This window comes from Alosa pseudoharengus, unplaced genomic scaffold (assembly GCF_046254945.1).
Source record: "Alosa pseudoharengus isolate Yale_2024_CS ecotype anadromous, Long Island Sound unplaced genomic scaffold, YU_APseudo_1.1 YU_APseudo_1.1_scf_24, whole genome shotgun sequence".
Classification (NCBI taxonomy): domain Eukaryota; kingdom Metazoa; phylum Chordata; class Actinopteri; order Clupeiformes; family Clupeidae; genus Alosa; species Alosa pseudoharengus.
This window is the reverse complement of record NW_027468689.1, coordinates 6955013-6974452: the sequence shown is the minus strand read 5'-3', so window position 1 is coordinate 6974452 and position 19440 is coordinate 6955013. Positions and strand designations below refer to the sequence as shown.

The 19440-nt window shown below is 47.0% G+C and overlaps 1 protein-coding gene across 6 annotated transcripts in view; it reads left to right on the top strand.

The window, feature by feature from the left end:
- Positions 1 to 19440, top strand: part of raph1b (Ras association (RalGDS/AF-6) and pleckstrin homology domains 1b) — a 58787-nt gene that overhangs the window by 26059 nt on the left and 13288 nt on the right. Inside the window, exons 3-8 of one of the 6 annotated variants that reach the window (XM_076302963.1) lie at positions 7691 to 7810; positions 8100 to 8202; positions 8771 to 9429; positions 11231 to 11362; positions 12139 to 12213; positions 16336 to 16413. In XM_076302963.1, the coding sequence (XP_076159078.1) occupies positions 7691 to 7810; positions 8100 to 8202; positions 8771 to 9429; positions 11231 to 11362; positions 12139 to 12213; positions 16336 to 16413 (1167 nt within the window). Of the gene's footprint in view, positions 1 to 7690; positions 7838 to 8099; positions 8203 to 8770; positions 9430 to 11230; positions 11363 to 12138; positions 12214 to 16335; positions 16414 to 19440 lie in introns of all 6 variants that reach the window. The other 5 variants (XM_076302962.1, XM_076302965.1, XM_076302964.1 and 2 more) reach the window with 5 other exon arrangements.

Genomic DNA, 19440 nt, shown 5'->3' with positions numbered 1-19440 from the left:
GAGAGTGTGTGTGAGTAGTGAAAAACAGCTGACACAAGATTAGATTAGATTAGATTAGATTAGATTCAACTGTATTGTTATTGTGCGGAGTACAAGTTTAACCAGAAGTGCATAAAAGCAGAAGTGTATAGGCAGGTGGTGCACAGACAGGACAGGATATATAGTGCAGTGTAGACAGTAGTATACAGCTGCTTTATAGAAAGTAGTTTACGGTAATATAAATTAAATATAAATATGTGCAGTGTATTAGCAATAACGTTATAAGTGCAGAATAAATATGGCTATGTAGTATGAACAATGTATGAGCAACATGTACAGATATGTGCAGTGTAGTAACTGTTCAATGCCTCACTTAAGGGAAGAGGAGAGATAGACTTCTCGGCATAGTCTGTCTGCCTCTTCACCCCCTCCATGTTTGGCACTGTCTGTCCACTAGCCACTTGTACCACTGTCTTTATGCCTCACTGTTTGCGTGCTATATTAGCACATTTGCACATATGCATAACCCCCCCCCCCTCCATGCCACAGCCGAACTGTGGCCACACTTATACTTTTTCTTAATAGTTCAATATATAGATATATAGACTTTACTTTACTTACTTCTGCATTGTTGCACTGTTGCACTGTTGGTCTTACTCATTTGCACTATCACCATGACCACTATCACCATTGCACTACCACCATGTCACTCATTCACACAGAGCACCTTACCATACCTTACTATGTACAGGAAATCACAGGATCAGTCCCTGCCTCAGTCACTGCCTCAGTCATTGCCATTGCAAGCGCCTCTGATTGATTAATCACCACTATGTGGATACTGTTTTTAGAATTGATTTAGATTAAGTGTTAGTATAATTTGTATTTTTGTAAATTGTATTTTAGTATATTTTTATATATTGTATTAAGTGTCAGTTAGTATAATTTGTATTTAGTATATTTAGCATATTCTTTATCTTGTACTGTCCTTATTATATTGCTTAGTTGTGTTTTTTTATTATATACTTTAATTACTCTTTCTGCTGTTAGAGAATGTGTTTGTGTTGTATGTATGCTGCTGAGACCTTGAATTTCCCCTGGGGATCAATAAAGTATCTATCTATCTATCTATCTATCTAGTAGCAGTAATATTTTAAGAGTAGTAAGAATAATATAAATATATGCAGTGTATTAACATAATATATTATAAGGAAAACAGTATGAATATGGATATTTATTATGAACCAGCACAATGTGAATGTGTGGAAGAATCAGGGCGGTCACTTTTGAACCCTGTTCTGACCACCTCTGAAGTGTGCAGGTTAGTCTTACTGTCAACAGTATCAGTAGCCTGACATGGACCTACATCTTCAGATTCTCACTGAAACACTTTTTATCATAAAGTGTCCCATTTGTAATGTCCAAAGGATAACCAGTGCCCACTACTAGTCTAGTGCACACTACCAGTCTGTGCTAGTGCACACTACCAGTCTAGTGCACACTACCAGTCTAGTGCACACTACCAGTCTAGTGCACACTACCAGTCCAGTGCACACTACCAGTCCAGTGCACACTACTAGTCTAGTGCACACTGCTAGTCTAGTGCACACTACCAGTCTAGTGCACACTACTAGTGCACACTGCTAGTGTAGTGCACACTACCAGTCTAGTGCACACTGCTAGTCTAGTGCACACTGCTAGTCTAGTGCACACTACCAGTCTAGTGCACACTACCAGTCTAGTGCACACTGCTAGTCTAGTGCACACTGCTAGTCTAGTGCACACTACCAGTCTAGTGCACACTACTAGTCTATGCTACATCACAAGATGTCCGAGGAACTCCTCAGACTTCCTCACAGATGAATGGAAAGTGAATTCATCTGCATACGTTGCGTACGGCAGATACATCTGTGCTGACCAGCAGCTGTAGTCCCTTGGTCCCCCCTCGGTCCCCCTCCCCACTCATAGTTCAGGTTCAGGGGAGACGTGACAAAGGAAGCCCTGGGCCCTCAGTGACCTTGCCCCAGCGGCAGCGCTTTCACAGCTGTAGCAGAACATACACACATACTGCACACACACACACACACACACACTCATTCACACTCTTTCTCACACTCACACACTCTCTGACACTTTCTCTGCACACACACACACACACACACACACACACACCACTACCACAGCCACCAGCAGCCACTTCCTTGGGCAACTCTCATGTGAGGGCCTCCCTAGACCTCCCTAGAGTCAGAAGGTCATATTCTTTGACCTGTGTTTTGGCCACAGATTTAATCCTGATTCTGATTCTATGGGTCTGGCACTCCAGGTCTGGATTTTGAGCAGCCATGTTAACAACTGACAGCTGGCTGTAAGGCATGTAAAGAGCTGTGCTGAGCTGTCCCAGGACATGCTGCAGCCAGGGCTGCTCCTCCGGAGCCGTCGGTCTGCTCCAGTCTGCCCTGGTTCCTCCAGGAGGCAGACTCCATTTCTCTCGTGGCATCTGGGGAGAAGTCAGATGACCGGGAGGAGGACAATGCAGAGGACAAGAATCCTGCAGCCCTGGCTGCCTTATAACATGGATTGTGCTTTTGTTTTGGGTCTCGGAACAACAAGGCCTAAAATTAGCCTGAGCATTGCTTTACCCACAATTCCACTGAACCCTCATGGGAGGCGTTTTTGTGCCTGAGTATTGTACATGAAATATCTACATTTCTCATTAATATGTAGAAAACCTGATCCTTGCATGTGCCAGATTAAGTCCAAAACTGAGTGTACTTGGACAGTAAAGGGTGATTCACACCAAGAGCGATAACGATAACTATAACTATAACCATAACGATAACAGCATCCACACTGAGCAACGATAAACAAAGTCTCTCCTTGTGTTAATGAATGTGACTGCTAAAATTTGATGGGTTCTGATTGGATATTAGCTTTTTATCGTTATCAAAATCGCCCTGAAAGTGATCCCCAACGATATCGTTCTTCATGTCGTTATCGTTATAGTATATGTGTGAACGTAGTCATTCATATTAACGAGAATGATATTTGTTTATAGTTATCGTTATCGTTATCATTCTTGGTGTAAATGGCCCTTAACCATGGAACAGTAGGAGGCTGCAAATGTCCATCTCAACAAACGAGCTATATCCCAAGAGTAGAGCGTGTCTGTTAATATAGTCCCAAAATTCACTCAAGGCAAACCAAACTCCCTGGAATTACAACAAAATGTGGCAGTTGCCGACACTGATGGGTTGTCCAAACCAAAACCAACCCAAAGCGTATTGTTTCCAGTTGTCTCACAGATATAATTGTTGTCTGTTGTCAATAAAACACTACCTTGTTTTTCCAGACTTTCCAGACTTTGAATGCATTGCATATGTTTTGGTTAAGTCGGCCGGTTTCTTTGTCCCATTGTGAGAAGCCAAAACAAATCGTCCGTGACAACTGGAGATTATGAGTGTCGCCCGAGTCCTCTGAGGGACATGAGTGAGGCATCTGACCACAAGGCCCGTCTTGATTACCATGCGCTTACACACACGCACACACACACACACACACACACACACACACACACACACACACACACATATATATAAGGCCCCACTTGATTACCATGTGCACACACACACACACACACACACACACACACACACACACACACACACACACACACACACAGCAGTTGCTCTCTGGAATGAGAGATGGTGTCTGTCTGTCTGAGTGTTCCAGCATATCCTAACTGCACGCGAGCGTTAAATGCTCTCTGTTCACACTGAATCCGTTGAATATGTCGCTCTATTCACACTGAATCCGTTAAATATGTCGCTCTATTCACACTGAATCCGTTAAATATGACGCTCTATTAGGTCACATTTCTCATTCAAAATAGTGAGTGATAGAAAGGGGAAAACAATTGGGCATCCAACAAATGTTCTTCTCAATCTTTTCATTGAGGGTGTGTGAAGTGTTACTGTGTGCTGTGTGGTTGTAAGAGTCTGTGTCTGTATCTGTAAAGGGTTACTGTGGGCTGTGTTCCTGAAGAACCTGCCTCAGGAGGTTGTTTTTATGATATCCAGCAAAGGGAAAGGGCAGAGGTGTTTACTTAATGATAGACTGGCTCAGGGACGCATAGATAAATGTGTACACACACACACACACACACACCGATATCTTTGCCGCTGAAATACACCCTGAATTCTTTCTCTCTGGTTGTACGGTTAGTCGGGTGTTAATGCTCTAATGTGTTAATGCTCTGGTGTGTTAATACTCTGGTGTGTTAATGCTCTAATGTGTTGATGCTCTGGTGTGTTAATACTCTGGTGTGTTAATGCTCTAATGTGTTGATGCTCTGATATGTTGATGCTCTGGTGATGTTAATACTCTGGTGTGTTAATGCTCTGGTGTGTTGATGCTCTAATGTGTTGATGCTCTGGTGTGTTAATGCTCTAATGTGTTGATGCTATGGTGTGTTGATGCTCTGGTGTGTTAATGCTCTGGTGATGTGTGCCCACTCCACTATCGGCTGTGTACTGGAGCCCCTAAGTGGTGGTGGCTGTGCTGTGGTTGCCGGCGGCAGCGGTTTCCGTGGTGAGGCAGCTGGAGACCCCCAGTCTGGAATGGCCCACTGGGGAGATGAAGAATTTCGCTCATCCTGGACATTTCCTGTTAGGTCACACACACACATGGACACACACACACACATATGGACACACACACACCATTTTGCATGGCAGTTCCTAGAAGCGATATTCTCTTACTCAGTTTTGACCACTCATACTTCACCCTGTATTGTGTCTCCCTGTATACACACACACACACACACACACACACACACGCACTCACACACATGACATAAACACACACACACTCACACACATGACATAAACACACACACATGACTGGTCCTTGTCATCAGCATGAGGATATGAGGGGCTGTTGGAGTAGCTGTCAGCAGACACTAACTGGACGGCAGCTGGACACATATTCTGACATGCAGATGAACACACGCTCACACACACGCACACACACACACACACACACACACGCTCGCTCACACACAAACACATGCTCGCACACACACACGCTCGCACACACACACACACACACACACACACACACACCCGTGCACTTGCACTCACAGTGCTGCCTGTGTTTGTGTAACTGTAAGAGGGCAGCATGTGTGTGAGGTGGAATGTGACAACTCCTTATCCTGAGCAGAACAGACTCGTCCAGCTGCTTCACTGGTGTGGGTGGGGGAGTCAGAAGCATGTGTTCTGTGTGTGTTTGCGTGTGTGTGTGTGTTCTGTGTTTGTGTGTGTGTGTGTGAGTGTGTGCGTGTGCAAGTTTTCCTAGGGTGGGGGTGCACACTATCTCTGAGTGGAGTTGTACCAAGTCCTCCACTCTCTGCTCTTAATCCAGATGATGGACAACAGCAACAGTTTCAAACATAACACTCTCTCTCTTTCTCTCTCTCTCTCTCTCAATTTGTCTCTCTCTCTGTCTCTCTCAATTCAATTCAGCTTTATTGGCATAAAAAAAAATACAATTTGTATTGCCAAAGCATACATGTACGTAGTAGTCCGTAAAGAAAGAAAACAAAACATCATGCATCATACATTACTGCAACTGCAGTGTGTGTGTGTGTGTATGTAATAGTGTGGATGGGAGTGCATGTAAGTATGCTTGTATGAGTGGCTATGTGTACGTGTGTGTGTGTGTGTGTGTGTGTGTGTGTGTGTGTGTGTGTGTGTGTGTGTGTGTGTGTGTGTGTGTGTGTGTGTGTGTGTGTGTGTGTGTGTGTGTGTGTGTGTGTGTGTGTGTCTGTCACACAGCATCAGACATGCTTCACTCTGCTTGAATGTCTGAAATCTGCTGCAGCAGCAGTTTGGTAACAGGAGAATAGGTGGTCCTGGTCTGACCAGCCACTGACTGGCAGTAGTCTGATCTAAGTGCTGCCGAGGTTGCACCTGTATACATGCATGCAAACACAGGCAGATATACACACGTGCACATGTATAGAGAGAAAGGATCACAACACACACACACACACACACGCACAGAGAGAAAGGGTCTCAAACACAACACACATCTGAAGTGAAAGAAAAGTTTCATAAAGCTTTCTGTGTGTGTGTGTCTATGTGTGTGTCTGTGTGTGTGTCTGTGTGTGTGTCTGTGTGTGCGTCTGTGTGTGCGTGTGTGTGTGTCTGTGTGTGTGTGCCTGTGTGTGTGTTATCTAATTTGGTGTTATTTGATTTCACTCAGCCATTATTGGAGGACATTTGGTACATCTTAAGTTTACACTTGCGTACACACGCACACGCACACTGCCAGCTGTTGTTTAGGCTGGATTTAAGAGGGCATCCAACATGTGTTAACTGTAGTGACCAATAGATGGTGCTGTTTCCTTGGCATTCAGCTTTGCTTCAGTTCTACACTGCACCACTGCTGTGCAGTCTTTACCACCCTACTTAGCTACACGCAGAACAGCCGTTAGTCTCAGAGCACACACTCACTATTTTCAGATTGATCCAGCTGTGCTTTGGCATTTAAAAAATAATACTGACTTTGTTGGTACAGCGTGGAGATATTTTTGTACAGATAATTTGGGCGCTTGCGGCCACTTGTTGTAGGTTGTGAGGAAGAGGTTTGTTAACCAGTACGCTGTGGTCTCTCTCGGCCATCCTGAGCCGCTAGTCACGGCCACTTCTTCACGTGTTTGTGCACAGCGGAAGGTTTCCATAGCAACCATCCAAATCTTAGGGTGGAGACGTACCTCACACTTACGGGCGAGTGGGAGAGCGGTGCAAAAGCCATATCTGCCCTCGAATTAGATAACACCTTGGCGATTGCCATGGCAACCACATTTCATGGCTCGGGTGTTAGCAGGGCAACTGCCGAAATGGTGACAGTACCTACAGTGATGACAATGTCAGAAAAAGCGAGATAGAGAGAGAGAATGAACAAAATGAGCGTGTGCATGTATCTGAGACCTGCTTTGGTGTAGCGGAACCAGCCCGGCCATGTTGCCATGGTTACGGTGGGAGTCGTGATAAGGCCATGTGGGTGTTGCTGCAGAGTGCAGACTGATCCATTGGGCTCAGATCTCATGCACCCCCCCCCCCTTCTCCTCTCATCTCTGAGTGCCTCTGCTCTTGGTCTGCACAGTGATCTCAAACAGTCTTAAATGGTGCCATCATGCTGTCCCCATGAACTAGCGTAGCGTAGCGCAGCAGAGCAGGCTAGAACAGCTGGTCTCTGCAAGGACGAGCCAGCACACATAGGTGAGGATCTAGAGCAGCCCCTGACTGCTGGACATCCATTTCTCTATTGAATAATAACAAGTGGAGTTGAATAAGAGATGTGTGGATATTTCCCATTAGCTATGAGTGCTGGATGAGGAGGAGGCTAATGTGATAGGTGTGATAAGCTTTTTCACTGTGAAGACAGTGGTGTCTGTATACATGTGGTAGTGAGCAAGGGTTATGATAATGATGATGATGATGATGCTTGTAGTGATGAAGGTGACAATGACGGTGGATTGTCTGTGTTTCAGATGGAGCAGGTGTCTGTTGATGTTGTTGTTGATGATGATGATGATGAAGGTGATAATGACGGTTGATTGTCTGTGTTGTTTCAGATGGAGCAGGTGTCTGTTGATGATGATGATGATGTTGAAGGTGATAATGACGGTGGATTGTCTGTGTTGTTTCAGATGGAGCAGGTGTCTGATGACGAGTTGGACCATGCTGCGGAGGAGGACAGCGATAAGGAGGACCAGGACCTGGACAAGATGTTCGGGGCCTGGCTGGGGGAGCTGGACAAGCTGACACAGGTTGGCCCTGCTGATCCGTCATTACAGGTTACATGCTCCATTTATTCATTTAGCACACAAATGAGGAAGAACATTCAAGCTACAATGCAGAGGAGACCTTAGGAAGTCTCCTAGGAGGTTCCCAGGCAATCTCCTCTGCTTGCACCCCTCTGAAGAAACATGACGCCAGCACCACAGTTCTGTATTTAACGTCCCTCTCTCTGTCTCTGTCCATAACACACACACACACACACACACACACACACACACACACACACACACACACACACACAAACACTTACATATTCAGAGCCTGGATGATGGCCGGCCGCAGAAGATCCAGAATGCTCCCCTCAGGCAGGAGACCAACCTGGCCAACTTCTCGTACCGCTTCTCCATGTACAACATCAACGGTGTGTGAGCTTTTACCAGAACGCTTTTTATACATATCTTGTGTAATTCGGTAAAGTGTGTGTGTGTGTTGTGTGTGTTTGGGTAGGGATATTTATGTACATCATGTTCACATGTGTTTCTGAGTGTATGTGACTTTGAGTCTTTCTTAACTGTATACTACTTTCTACACTGCACTATATATCTTTTACTGTTCATGATGCACCATCTGCCTATACTCTGTATATCATATTGCGCTTTTCTGCTTTTTTGCACTTCTGGTTAGACACAAACTGCATTCCGTTGTCTCTGTACTTGTACTCTGCACAATAACAATAAAGTTAAATCTAATCTAATCTTTGAGTGTGTGATTGAGCCTTGAGCGTGTGTTTGGACCTTGAGTGTGTGTTTGGGTAGGGATATTTATGTCCATGTGTGGTTTTGAGTGTGTGTGTTTAAGCCTTGAGCGTGTGTTTGGACCTTGAGTGTGTGTTTGGGTAGGGGTATTTGTTGATGTGTTGTGGGTTTTGCGTGTGTGTTTGAGCCTGACCCTTTTGTCCCTGACCCTTTTGTCCCGTCCCGTCCCCTCAGAGGCGCTGAACCAGGGCGAGCCCGTGGACCTGGACGCCCTGATGGCCGACCTCTGCACCATCGAGAACGAGCTGAGCACCATCGGCAAGCCCGGCTCCTCGCGCGCCTCCTCCACTCGGCAGAAGGCCGGCGGGCGTGGCGTGGGCATCACCATGGCGACCACGGGCAGCGGGGGAGGAGGCGGCAGCAGCGGCGGCAGCACCAGCAGCAGCACGCGGGCGTCTCCCGCCGGCTCGGTCCGGCAGGGCCGCCCACTGGCCTCCAACCTGTCGCTGGACGACATCACGGCGCAGCTGGAGAAGGCCTCGCTCAGCATGGACGAGGCGGCGCGCCAGACGTCCTCCACCACCTCGTCCTGCTCCTCCTCGTCCTCCTGCTCCTCGTCCACCACCACCACCAACGCCGCCAACGCCACGCGCCGGCCCTCGGCCTCCTCGCTGCCCCCCCAGCAGCCGCCGCCACAGCACCGCCGCACGGGCTCCGTGGGGGGGGGCAGCGAGCAGGGCGGCCGCTCGGCCGGACACTCCTCGCGTTCCAGCGCCTCGGCCTCCAGCATGGACTCGCTGGACATGGAGAAGGGCCCGCGGGGGGGTCCGGAGAAGGACGATGCTCCCGGGGCCCCCACCTCACATGGCACACCGGGCCAGTCCAGCACCGAGGTAAGGACCACATCTGCTGGACTCTTGAAACGGTGAATAGGCCCCATCAGCTGTGTCTCTCAGGTGTGTGGGAGGGAGAATTTGAGTATTGAAATAAACAAGGAAACCCTCTCCCTCTTTAAACCCTCTCTCTCCCTCCTTCTCTCCCTCTTTAAAACTCTCTCTCTCCCTCTCTAAACCCTCTCTCTCTCTTTAAACCCCCTCTCTCTCTCTTTAAACCCTCTCTCTCCCTTTTTAACCCCCTCTCCCTCTCCCTCTTTAAACCCTCTCTCCCTCTTTACACACTCTCTCTCTCCCTCCTTCTCTCCCTCTTTTAAACTCTCTCTCTCCCTCTCTAAACCCTCTCTCTCTCTTTAAACCCCCTCTCTCTCTCTTTAAACCCTCTCTCTCCCTTTTTAACCCCCTCTCCCTCTCCCTCTTTAAACCCTCTCTCTCCCTCTTTACACACTCTCTCTCTCCCTCCTTCTCTCCCTCTTTTAAACTCTCTCTCCCTCTCTAAACCCTCTCTCTCTCTTTAAACCCTCTCTCTCCCTTTTTAACCCCCTCTCCCTCTTTAAACCCTCTCTCTCCCTCTTTACACACTCTCTCTCTCTCCCTCCTTCTCCCTGAATTCATTCTCTAGTTCTGTAGTTCGTCTTTATTTAAGAATTTGTGTTTTTATGTGTGAATTTTCTTTTGGAGCAAAGCACAGAAGAGTGATGCACGTTGTCTAAATCAGATTAGTCATATCAAAGCACAAGAAGAAGACCTTCACAGTATTCAGAGTTGTACAGAGTTTAATGATGAGGCTAAGTGATGGTTAAAGTGTTGTTCAGCAGCGAGTACAGTCAGGACTAAATGACTCCCAGACAGAGTCACCTAAATGATTAATTCAAACATGTCAATGTTTATTCAGATGTAGATGGAAACAAAGTGGTTTATGTTTAGTAGTCTGAGCTCTCTTTTTCACACACACCCACACACACACACACACACACTCCACCCTTCCCACCCTGGCTCCTGTTACTCTGTATAGCCTAAGGGGTGGGAGTAGTTGGCTGCAGAGTTTTGTGTGTGTGTGTGTGTGTGTTGTGGTCTGTGTGTAAGAGGATGACAGGTTCACTGGGGTCAGATGGGATAGTTCTGATAAAGCTGACTCACCATTCCCCAAGCAGAACACAGTCATATCCATTTGTTTTAAGTGTGCTCAGATTACTCAGGGGAACCGTGGCCTTTGTCAGCGCCGAGCGACCGAGGACTCACGTTCCACACGGTTATTAAACATGAGATATGGGGCCCGCTGATTGAGGAGTCTGGAGCCGTGCTGCCAGCGAAAATAGACCATAATAGTCCAAATAATGAGCCTGATGAGTGACAATGGGCCACCACACAATTGTTTACATCTGTGTCGTGTGTGTGTGTGTGTGTGTGTGTGTGTGTGTGTGTGCGCGCACTTTTGTTAACTTAACCCCATCTACTGCATTGCATGTAAGTGTGACTGGGAAGATACTTCAAACACAGCTCCTTGTTAGCTACATGTGAAGATTATTTCCAGAACCTCACGGATTGCAAATGTTTTGTTTTGGTGATGTTTGTTTATTTGTTTGTTTGAGTGGCTGTTGCCTGGAGTTACCTGCATGATGGATTCTAATGTGGTTCTGACTACTGTGTTCTGCGTTCTCTACACTGCATGATGGATTCTAATGTGGTTCTGACTGTGTTCTGCGTTCTCTACACTGTGTCTGCATGATGAAACACCGTCCACCTCACTGACCCCCTCTCGGTCCACCTGCCTGCTTGTTCACTTGCCTGTCTGTCTCAGCCACCTGCACGAATTATTACCCAGCATGCATCACAGCGAAGGGCCAATGGTAGGCCTGCACGGGGGGTCTCCAGACGGCATCTGGACTTTACATCCCAGAACGGGGAGGTGGATTTGTTGGATCTGGGCACTGTAAGTGTGTGTGTGTGTGGGGAGGGGGAAAGGTTGTGTGTGTGTGTGTGTGTGTGTGTGTGTGTGTGTGTGTGTGTGCATGTGCATATGTGCATGTTTTCATATAAACACACACATACCCCCTTTTGTCTGAAGTTCTAGCAGAGTGAACTAGAGCCACATACTCTAGGCGGGGATGGAGTTTGGCTCGGGCTGGGACTCTTAAAAAGGAGCTTTACATATGTAACTTTTTAACGTGTGTGTGTGTGTGTGTGTTTGTGTGTGTGTGTGTGTGTGTGTGTGTGTGTGTGTGTGTGTGTGTGTGTGTGTGTGTGTGTGTGTGTGTGTGTGTGTGTGTGTGTGTGTGTGTGTGTGTGTGTGTGTGTGTGTGTGTGTGTGAAAGACAGAGAGAGAGGGTGTTAGGGGGACAAATCTTTTGGTGAGCCTTCCCTCTTGGTAATTATCCACAATCAGCAAGGGTTGTGAAGGTGACCTAAAAACTAGCATAGTCATGAATCTTCACTAACTAGGAACCACAAACCTATACAGTAGCCTATCCCTCGAAATGGGGAAAGGTAGAGCCATGTTATGCTGATGTAAGGTACGAGTTTGATGCTTTTGAAAAGTGTTTGAGTGGATCGGGGATCTTCTCCTTGACTGCCAAATTAACGATCACAATCAATGCTGTTTCCCGCTTCCACTCTTCTAAACAAAAATCAAATATCTCGTTTGTGTACATTCAGAAATCATTTTCAAAAATCATTGCACTGATTGTCTTCTTTCTCTTCTGCACAAAGCACTCGTATCTGGACAAAGAAACGTCTCTGATTCTGAAAAGCATTGCAGGAAAGCCCTCTCACCTGCTGACCAAGGTGACGCCCACTGTTGCTTCCTGCTGTCTGCATGCTGATTGGCTGATTTCTTTGACTCTAGATTCATAACCACACCTTCCTCTTTGCCAGATTTCTGTTTTTTTTGTTTAGTTGTGTCCAAGTCCAATATGCTGTCTTCTCTGTAGAACTTGTCTCTTCTTTATGAGTGCTCTCGTCCCAGAAGAGCCTTTAAATGCGTACAGCTTTCTCGTTCCACTGGCTCCTTTTCTTTGCTCAATGCTGCTATATTAAAATGTACTTTACATTTAGTTATTTTTTTATATATTTTTTTATAGTTTGTGGAATATGTTGTTTGTGCCTGTGTGTGTGTGTGTGTCGCTTGTCTCCATAACCTTTGTGTTCAGTGTTTTTTATAACCCCATTGCTACACAGTAAGCTGTGTGTGTATGTGTGTGTGTGTGTGTGTGTGTGTGTGTGTGTGTCTGTGTCGCTTGTCTCCATAACCTCTGTGTTTTGTGTGTTTTAACCCCATTGCTGTACACAGTAAGGGGAGTGAAGCATGCCTGCATGTCAGTCTGCTTTCAGATGTTTCCCTGGTTCTGACAAGGGGCTTCTGGGATATGTAGTCTGTCTGTCCTGATTAAGAACACCAGCAGGAGATGTAGGTTTTGAACATGGCATATTACTTTATGGAATGGGGCAACATTATTTTGTGCGAACATTTCTTTTGGAAAATGGCTGTTCATTTTTTTCCAGGGTGGGGATTCCTGCATCTGTCAGTGTAACTGTCCATTTGTGAATGTGTGAAAGGCCGAACACACACTGATTTTAGGTGACAGATTTATGCTTATTGCCATGCCAGTTAGTCAGAGTGCTTTTGTTTAGCTGCCACTGTACACACACACACACACACACACACACACACACACACACACACACACACACACACACACACCCTGACACATTACTGAGTTTTAATCCGCATTTGTATTTTGCCAGACTAATATGATTGGTTCATAAGCTGAGCTCTCACAGCAGGTTAGGGCCCCCCTCCCCTATATCTGACTTTCTAGTTATCAGCATTTATAAACGTTAGGAACAACACATTTTTTTGTCTTCACAATTTCATTATTTCAGTTTAACAAAGTATTGTTTGGTCAAGTTAGGTGTGTGTGTGTGTCTGTGTGCGTGTGTGTGTGTGTGTTAGCACTAGCAGACAAATGACTTACAGCACTGCGAAGAGTATTGGTAGCTACAGCCATGTGTAGGAGACACCAAACTGCACCAAATGCTCAATCCCAGATTAAGTGGCTAATAATACTATTAGTGTTGGCATCCTAATCAAATATGTTCGCCTATCAGCAGCCATTAGCTCAAGACAAAGGAGCCCCACTGATTGGGCAGGCGACCGCTAATATATGCAGTGAGCAATTTTTAATATGCATGGGAGTGTAATTAAACTCTAATTCCCATGTGACCTACTCATGGCTGGCTTTGGAGGAGGATGCCAAAGCAGCTCAGATCTGTGGGAATGAGTACCGTTTGAGTTTGCAGATATTGTATCCACTAGAGTCAGCATGTTATGTGTGTGGCTAACCTAAGAAGCTTGAATTCAGCCTCTGGTGTAACTGGTTTTAAAGGTGTACTGTCACACCGGTGTGACGGGAATGTTGGTAAATGAACGTTCTAAAGATAATCTGGGTTCATTGAATTCAACATAGAATTTTAGAACCTTCAATTGTTGCGGAACAGAATCTTATGTTAGAATGTTCAAAAACCCACACCGTTTAAGGGTGAGGCAGTTAAGTGGGAGCACTCTCATATAGGATGAATGAATGCATTGCTCCAAAAATCTGTATACTTTGTAATGACGGGACACGAGGCCAAATGCATAGCCTGTTACTTAGAGGAGCCACACAGTCATTAGAGCAGCAGTCATATAGCTGTGTATGCGCTCTTAAAACACAGCGCGCCTGACAGTCAAAAGACTGCTGCTAGTTATAATGCACAGCACAGCTTGTGGAAAGCTGGAGAGAAGTTGTCTCAGTTCAGAAAGTCACAGATACATTCTTTCAGTTTTTGACCTACTCTGGCTGCCTGGGAATCTGAGCACAGATTGGCTGAGAGAGAGCAGTGAGCAAGAAAGTCTGTGTGTGTGTGTGTGTGTGTGTGTGTGTGTGTGTGTGTGTGTGTGTGTGTGTGTGTGTGTGTGTGTGTGTGTGTGTGTGTGTGTGTGTGTGTGTGTGTGTGTGTGTGTGTGTGTGTGTGTGTGTGTGTGTGTGTGTGTGTGTGTGTGTGTGTGTGTGTGTGTGTGCGCGCGCGCGTGTGTGCGTGTGTGGGGAGGGTGAGAACAAGACTTCAAAGGGAATCCGGGCTTTTTCTATAGGAGGCACCAGCACTGTTCCGCTGGCTGTCTCGCTCCCATTTTCTTTTTTTCTGACAATGAAGGAGCTCAGCACAGAGAGGAGACAAGACGTGCTGATGGAACACACAGATCACACACACACACACACACACAGGATACTTTAGCTCCAAATCACGGAGACCTGCACCAAACGTCTCACACATTAGCGCTGAAGTACAGTCTATTGTGCTCTGATACACTATTGAGGATGTGTGTGTGTGTGTGTGTGTGTGTGTATGAGTGACTAGAATGTGGAGGGGATCACTCTCACATAGTGAGTACTGTATATCCTGCGCCTCAGTAACTACAGATCAGGCATGTGGGCTCTGAACACCAACACACCCCCCATTCAAGAAATGCCCCCTCCAGTTGCCCCAGTCTGTTCATGCCAAAACACCACAGACCCCTCCCGCACCCCTCTGGCCAAGGGGGAAAATGGGTCATCTGGTTGGACGCTTGATAGTGATGTCATATTCTGATTGGATGCTGGGCAGAGAGGGCATCCCCTGATTGGTTCTAGGTGGGGAAAGAGGGTCCCTGTCTCTGCTACCAGCAGGGTTTCCCACTGTTTGTGTGTGGGGGGATTAAGTCCTATGATTGGCTACATTCCCAGAGCCATGCAGCTGTGTGTGTCTCTGTGTGTGTTTGGTAGGGGAAAGTGTGTGTGTGTGTGTGAGAGAGAGAGCGTGAGCGTGGAGGACAGATTTTTATTGAAGGAGGCCGGTGTTGGTAGCCCAGCATCTGTGCTGTTCTACTGTTCTGCTGTTCTGCGTTCTAGCTGATCAGTGAGCAGAAGCACAGGCTTGAGGACCGCTGAGAGCAGCACCTGTTCTGCCATCTTTGTGTGAGTGCCGTTTTGACGCGTTCCACTCCAACCTCTCTGGACGGCAGGAAGAAGGACCGCAACACCCACCCCGACGTTTAGGGGCAAATCTCCGGGACGGGACTTCGCGCCTCTAAAGCCCATGGTGTTCCGAGGTCCGCGTTGGAGCAAGGACCTTTTGGAGACTCTTTGACTAGCGCTCTCGGAGAACCGCACAGATTTCTGCCTCTGTGCCCATTTGGGTGTCTGCGGGAATAGACGTTGTCTCATTGTTGAGTGTGTGTGTGTGTGTGTGTGTGTGTGTGTGTGTGTGTGTGTGTGTGCGTGTGTGTGAGCGTGAATACGCCTGGTGTCATAGAGTTCTTGGGAAGGAATGAACAGCCATCTTCTGAGGGGACTGTGGATGCGTAGTGCGTACGTTTGGGTAGTGAGTTGAAACGTGACCGACTGTGCTGTAGAGGGCCATCGTGCTGGTGCAAAGATGATGACCGCATGCTGGAAGGCACAGGTAAGGGGGGGGGGGGGGGGGCGGGTGTCCACCTGTTCATTGATGGTCCATTCATGCCGTTCTCCTGCTGGTTGAGCACTGTGTTGTGGTTTATCTGTATAAGGGTTTTTTTTTAAGGGTGTGTGGAATGTGCTTGTTTGGTCATTTTATTTTTTGGTGTTGTCCTTCTTGTGTTTCTCTTTGTTTGTTTGTTTGTTTGTTTGTTTGTTTGTTTGTGTGTTTGTCATATCGGGTTTGTGTTTGTTGATTGTCTGTGTGTGTGTTGTAGGGCACGGTGTTGCTTGTCTTTGTTTGCCAATGCACTGACAGTGTGTGTGTGTGCCAAATGTGTTTTCCCATGGGGAATGCTTTGTGTGTTAACGCTGCCTGTGTGTGTGTGTGTGTGTGTGTGTGTGTGTGTGTGTGTGTGTGTGTGTGTGTGTGTAGGAGGAGCAAGCTGCCAAACTAAAGGCAGAAAAGATCCGTGTGGCACTGGAAAAGATCAAAGAGGCTCAGGTGAAAAAGGTGAGTGTGTACACACACACACACACACACACACACACACACACTCCCTGTCTGCAGATGTGTAGGCACAGCATGCCTACTCTCCTCACACACTCTACTGAGACAAGAGATCCGGCGTGCACACAGCAGAAAATAGGTCACTGCAGAGTGTGTGCGTACGTGTGTGTGTGTGTGTGTACATATGCACGCGTGCCTCTACGGGCACGTTCCTATCGTATTTGGGGGGATTTAGTGTCTGAGGGGCAATAAAAGACGCTGCAAAAATAAATAAGACTTAACGGGGCTAAAGTTGCGGCAGATTAGTGTGCTGGGGCTGCAGCAGGGGCTCACTGGTGGCCTGTGGGGACGCTTGGGCATGTTTGTGCTCTCTCTCTCTCTCTCTCTCTCTCTCTCTCTCTCTCTCTCGCTTTCTTTCTCTCTCTCCCTCTTTCACTAGATCTCTTCTCTCTCTCTCTCTCTTGCTTTCTTTCTCTCTCTCCCTCTTTCACTAGATCTCTTCTCTCTATCTCTCTTTCTCTTTTACTCTATCTCTCTGGGAACAATAGGAGCCGTCTCTCTTCGGGCATCAGCCCTCCACACAAAGCTCAGCCACCAGCGTCCCCAGACACACACACACACACAGACACACACACACACAGACACACACACACACACACATAGACACACACACACACACACATAGACACACACACACACACACATAGACACACACACACACACACATAGACACACACACACAGACACAGACACACACACAGACACACACACACACACACACACACACACACAGACACACACAGACACACACACACACACACACACACAGACACACACACACACACACAGACACACACACACACAGACACACACACACACACACAGACACACACACACACACAGACACACACACACACACAGACACACACACACAAACAGACACACACACACACACACACAGACACACACACAGACACACACACACAGACACACACACACAGACACACACACAGACACACACACAGACACACACACACAGACACACACACACAGACACACACACACAGACACACACACACACACACACTCACACACACACACACACACAGACACACACACACACACACACACACACAGAGACACACACAGAGACGTCACTGAGGCCGGTCACGATGAAAGTCGGGCTGTTAGAGAACGATACTGGAGAAAAGTGGAGCACTTGTTAGTGTGCAGTCGGCTAGTAGCAGCTAAATGAATAATAAATCATTATGGGATTGTGTGTGGGTGTGTGTGTGTCTGTGTGTGTGTGTGTGTGTGTGTGTGTGTTTGTTTGTGAGGAAAGTAGGAGATTAATCATTGCTGTAAACTAAAAAGCAGAGTACTTAGAGAGAGAAGATTTCATCAGATTCAGATTGAGCATTTCATTCTAGACAAAAACATGCTGTGTGTGTGTGTGTGTGTGTGTGTGTGTGTCTCTTTCACACGATGAGGCGTAAAAGCACTCTCCACATGTGGAGTTAGACTAGCAGGGTGCGCCACGTGCACACAGATCCTCGCCGTTCTTTCAGGACCCCAAGCGTGACCGTCCACTAATCTGCCTTTTCAAAACAGATTGGCCTCTGTGGAGGACGGCAAGCCCAGTGTGAAATGGAGAGCCAAGAGCGAGAGCCGCTCTCATATCTCCTGCTGCCACTGGCTACCACGCCGCAGTGTGCGTCCACTCACTAACGGTTCCGACAGCAGAACACGTTTAGCTGTGTGTCCACTCACTAACGGTTCCGACAGCAGAACACTTTTAGCTGTGTGTCCACTCACTCATGGGGTTCCGACAGCAGAACACTTTTAGCTGTGTGTCCACTCACTAACGGTTCCGACAGCAGAACACGTTTAGCTGTGTGTCCACTCACTAACGGTTCCGACAGCAGAACACGTTTAGCTGTGTGTCCACTCACTAACGGTTCCGACAGCAGAACACGTTTAGTTTAAACTCGCTTCCAACACAAACATGCTGATAGCCAGCAGCCCGCCAGCCAGGCCGAGTCCACTTATCCCCTGTCTAGATCATGTGTATAGATTGGTCATCTCCCATGAGTGGTCATTGGTCCTGATAACCAGCCCCATGATTGGTCATTGGTCCTGATAACCAGCTCCATGATTGGTCATTGGTCCTGATAACCAGCTCCATGATTGGTCATTGGTCCTGATAACCAGCTCCATGATTGGTCATCTCCCAGAAGTGTCTGTCTCTCATTTCTTTTCTTTTTCTTCTTCTGTGAGTTCTTCCTTTTCTTTAACGCATAGACAGCCTCTGTAATGTGAGGATGGATGGATAGGTTAATTCTATCTTTTTTATTTCATATTTATTTTTATCTATTTAATATTTTAATGTGGCTTCCTCTTCCTCTACTACGTGTGTAGTATAGCTTCATTTGTGGCCATGTAATCGTGGCTTCCTTGTAAATGAGGGCTTCCCTCAATGACATTTCCCAGAATTAAATAAAGGTACTACTACTACTACTACTACTACTACTACTATTACGGTTTGGCTTGAAATCCCTGCTACTTGAAAACAAAGAAGATGGATGTTGCTGTTGGCGAACTGTGTGACACGAGTTAAGCTTTTTTTAAGTTGGCAAAAGTTTCAACTAGCTTCTAGCCAACTAGCCCCGCTGGTGGGAAAACGCATGGGAATCATAGCGCTGTCCTATTGCGTGCAGAGGGAATTTGAAAGACAATCGATTATCCAGCCCCTCGGACTGAGCACTGCGAACGGTGAGTGCCCAGACCCTACATTTTAATGTGGGTCTGGCTCGTCAGGCTATGGATGGAGGGAATGAGGGGTGAAAGCTGTGTACCAGCTGGATGTGGGTCAGTGTGTTGGCTCAGCGTGCCAGCCGGCTCATTGGCACTCTGCTGGCCAGCCGTTGATCAGCGCTGCCCGTGTGAGGAGATTAGCGCTAAGAGGAGGGGAGATGTTGACCAGCGAGTCTCATTCCCAAGGGTCAGGGAGGTCACCACCGCCACACAAAT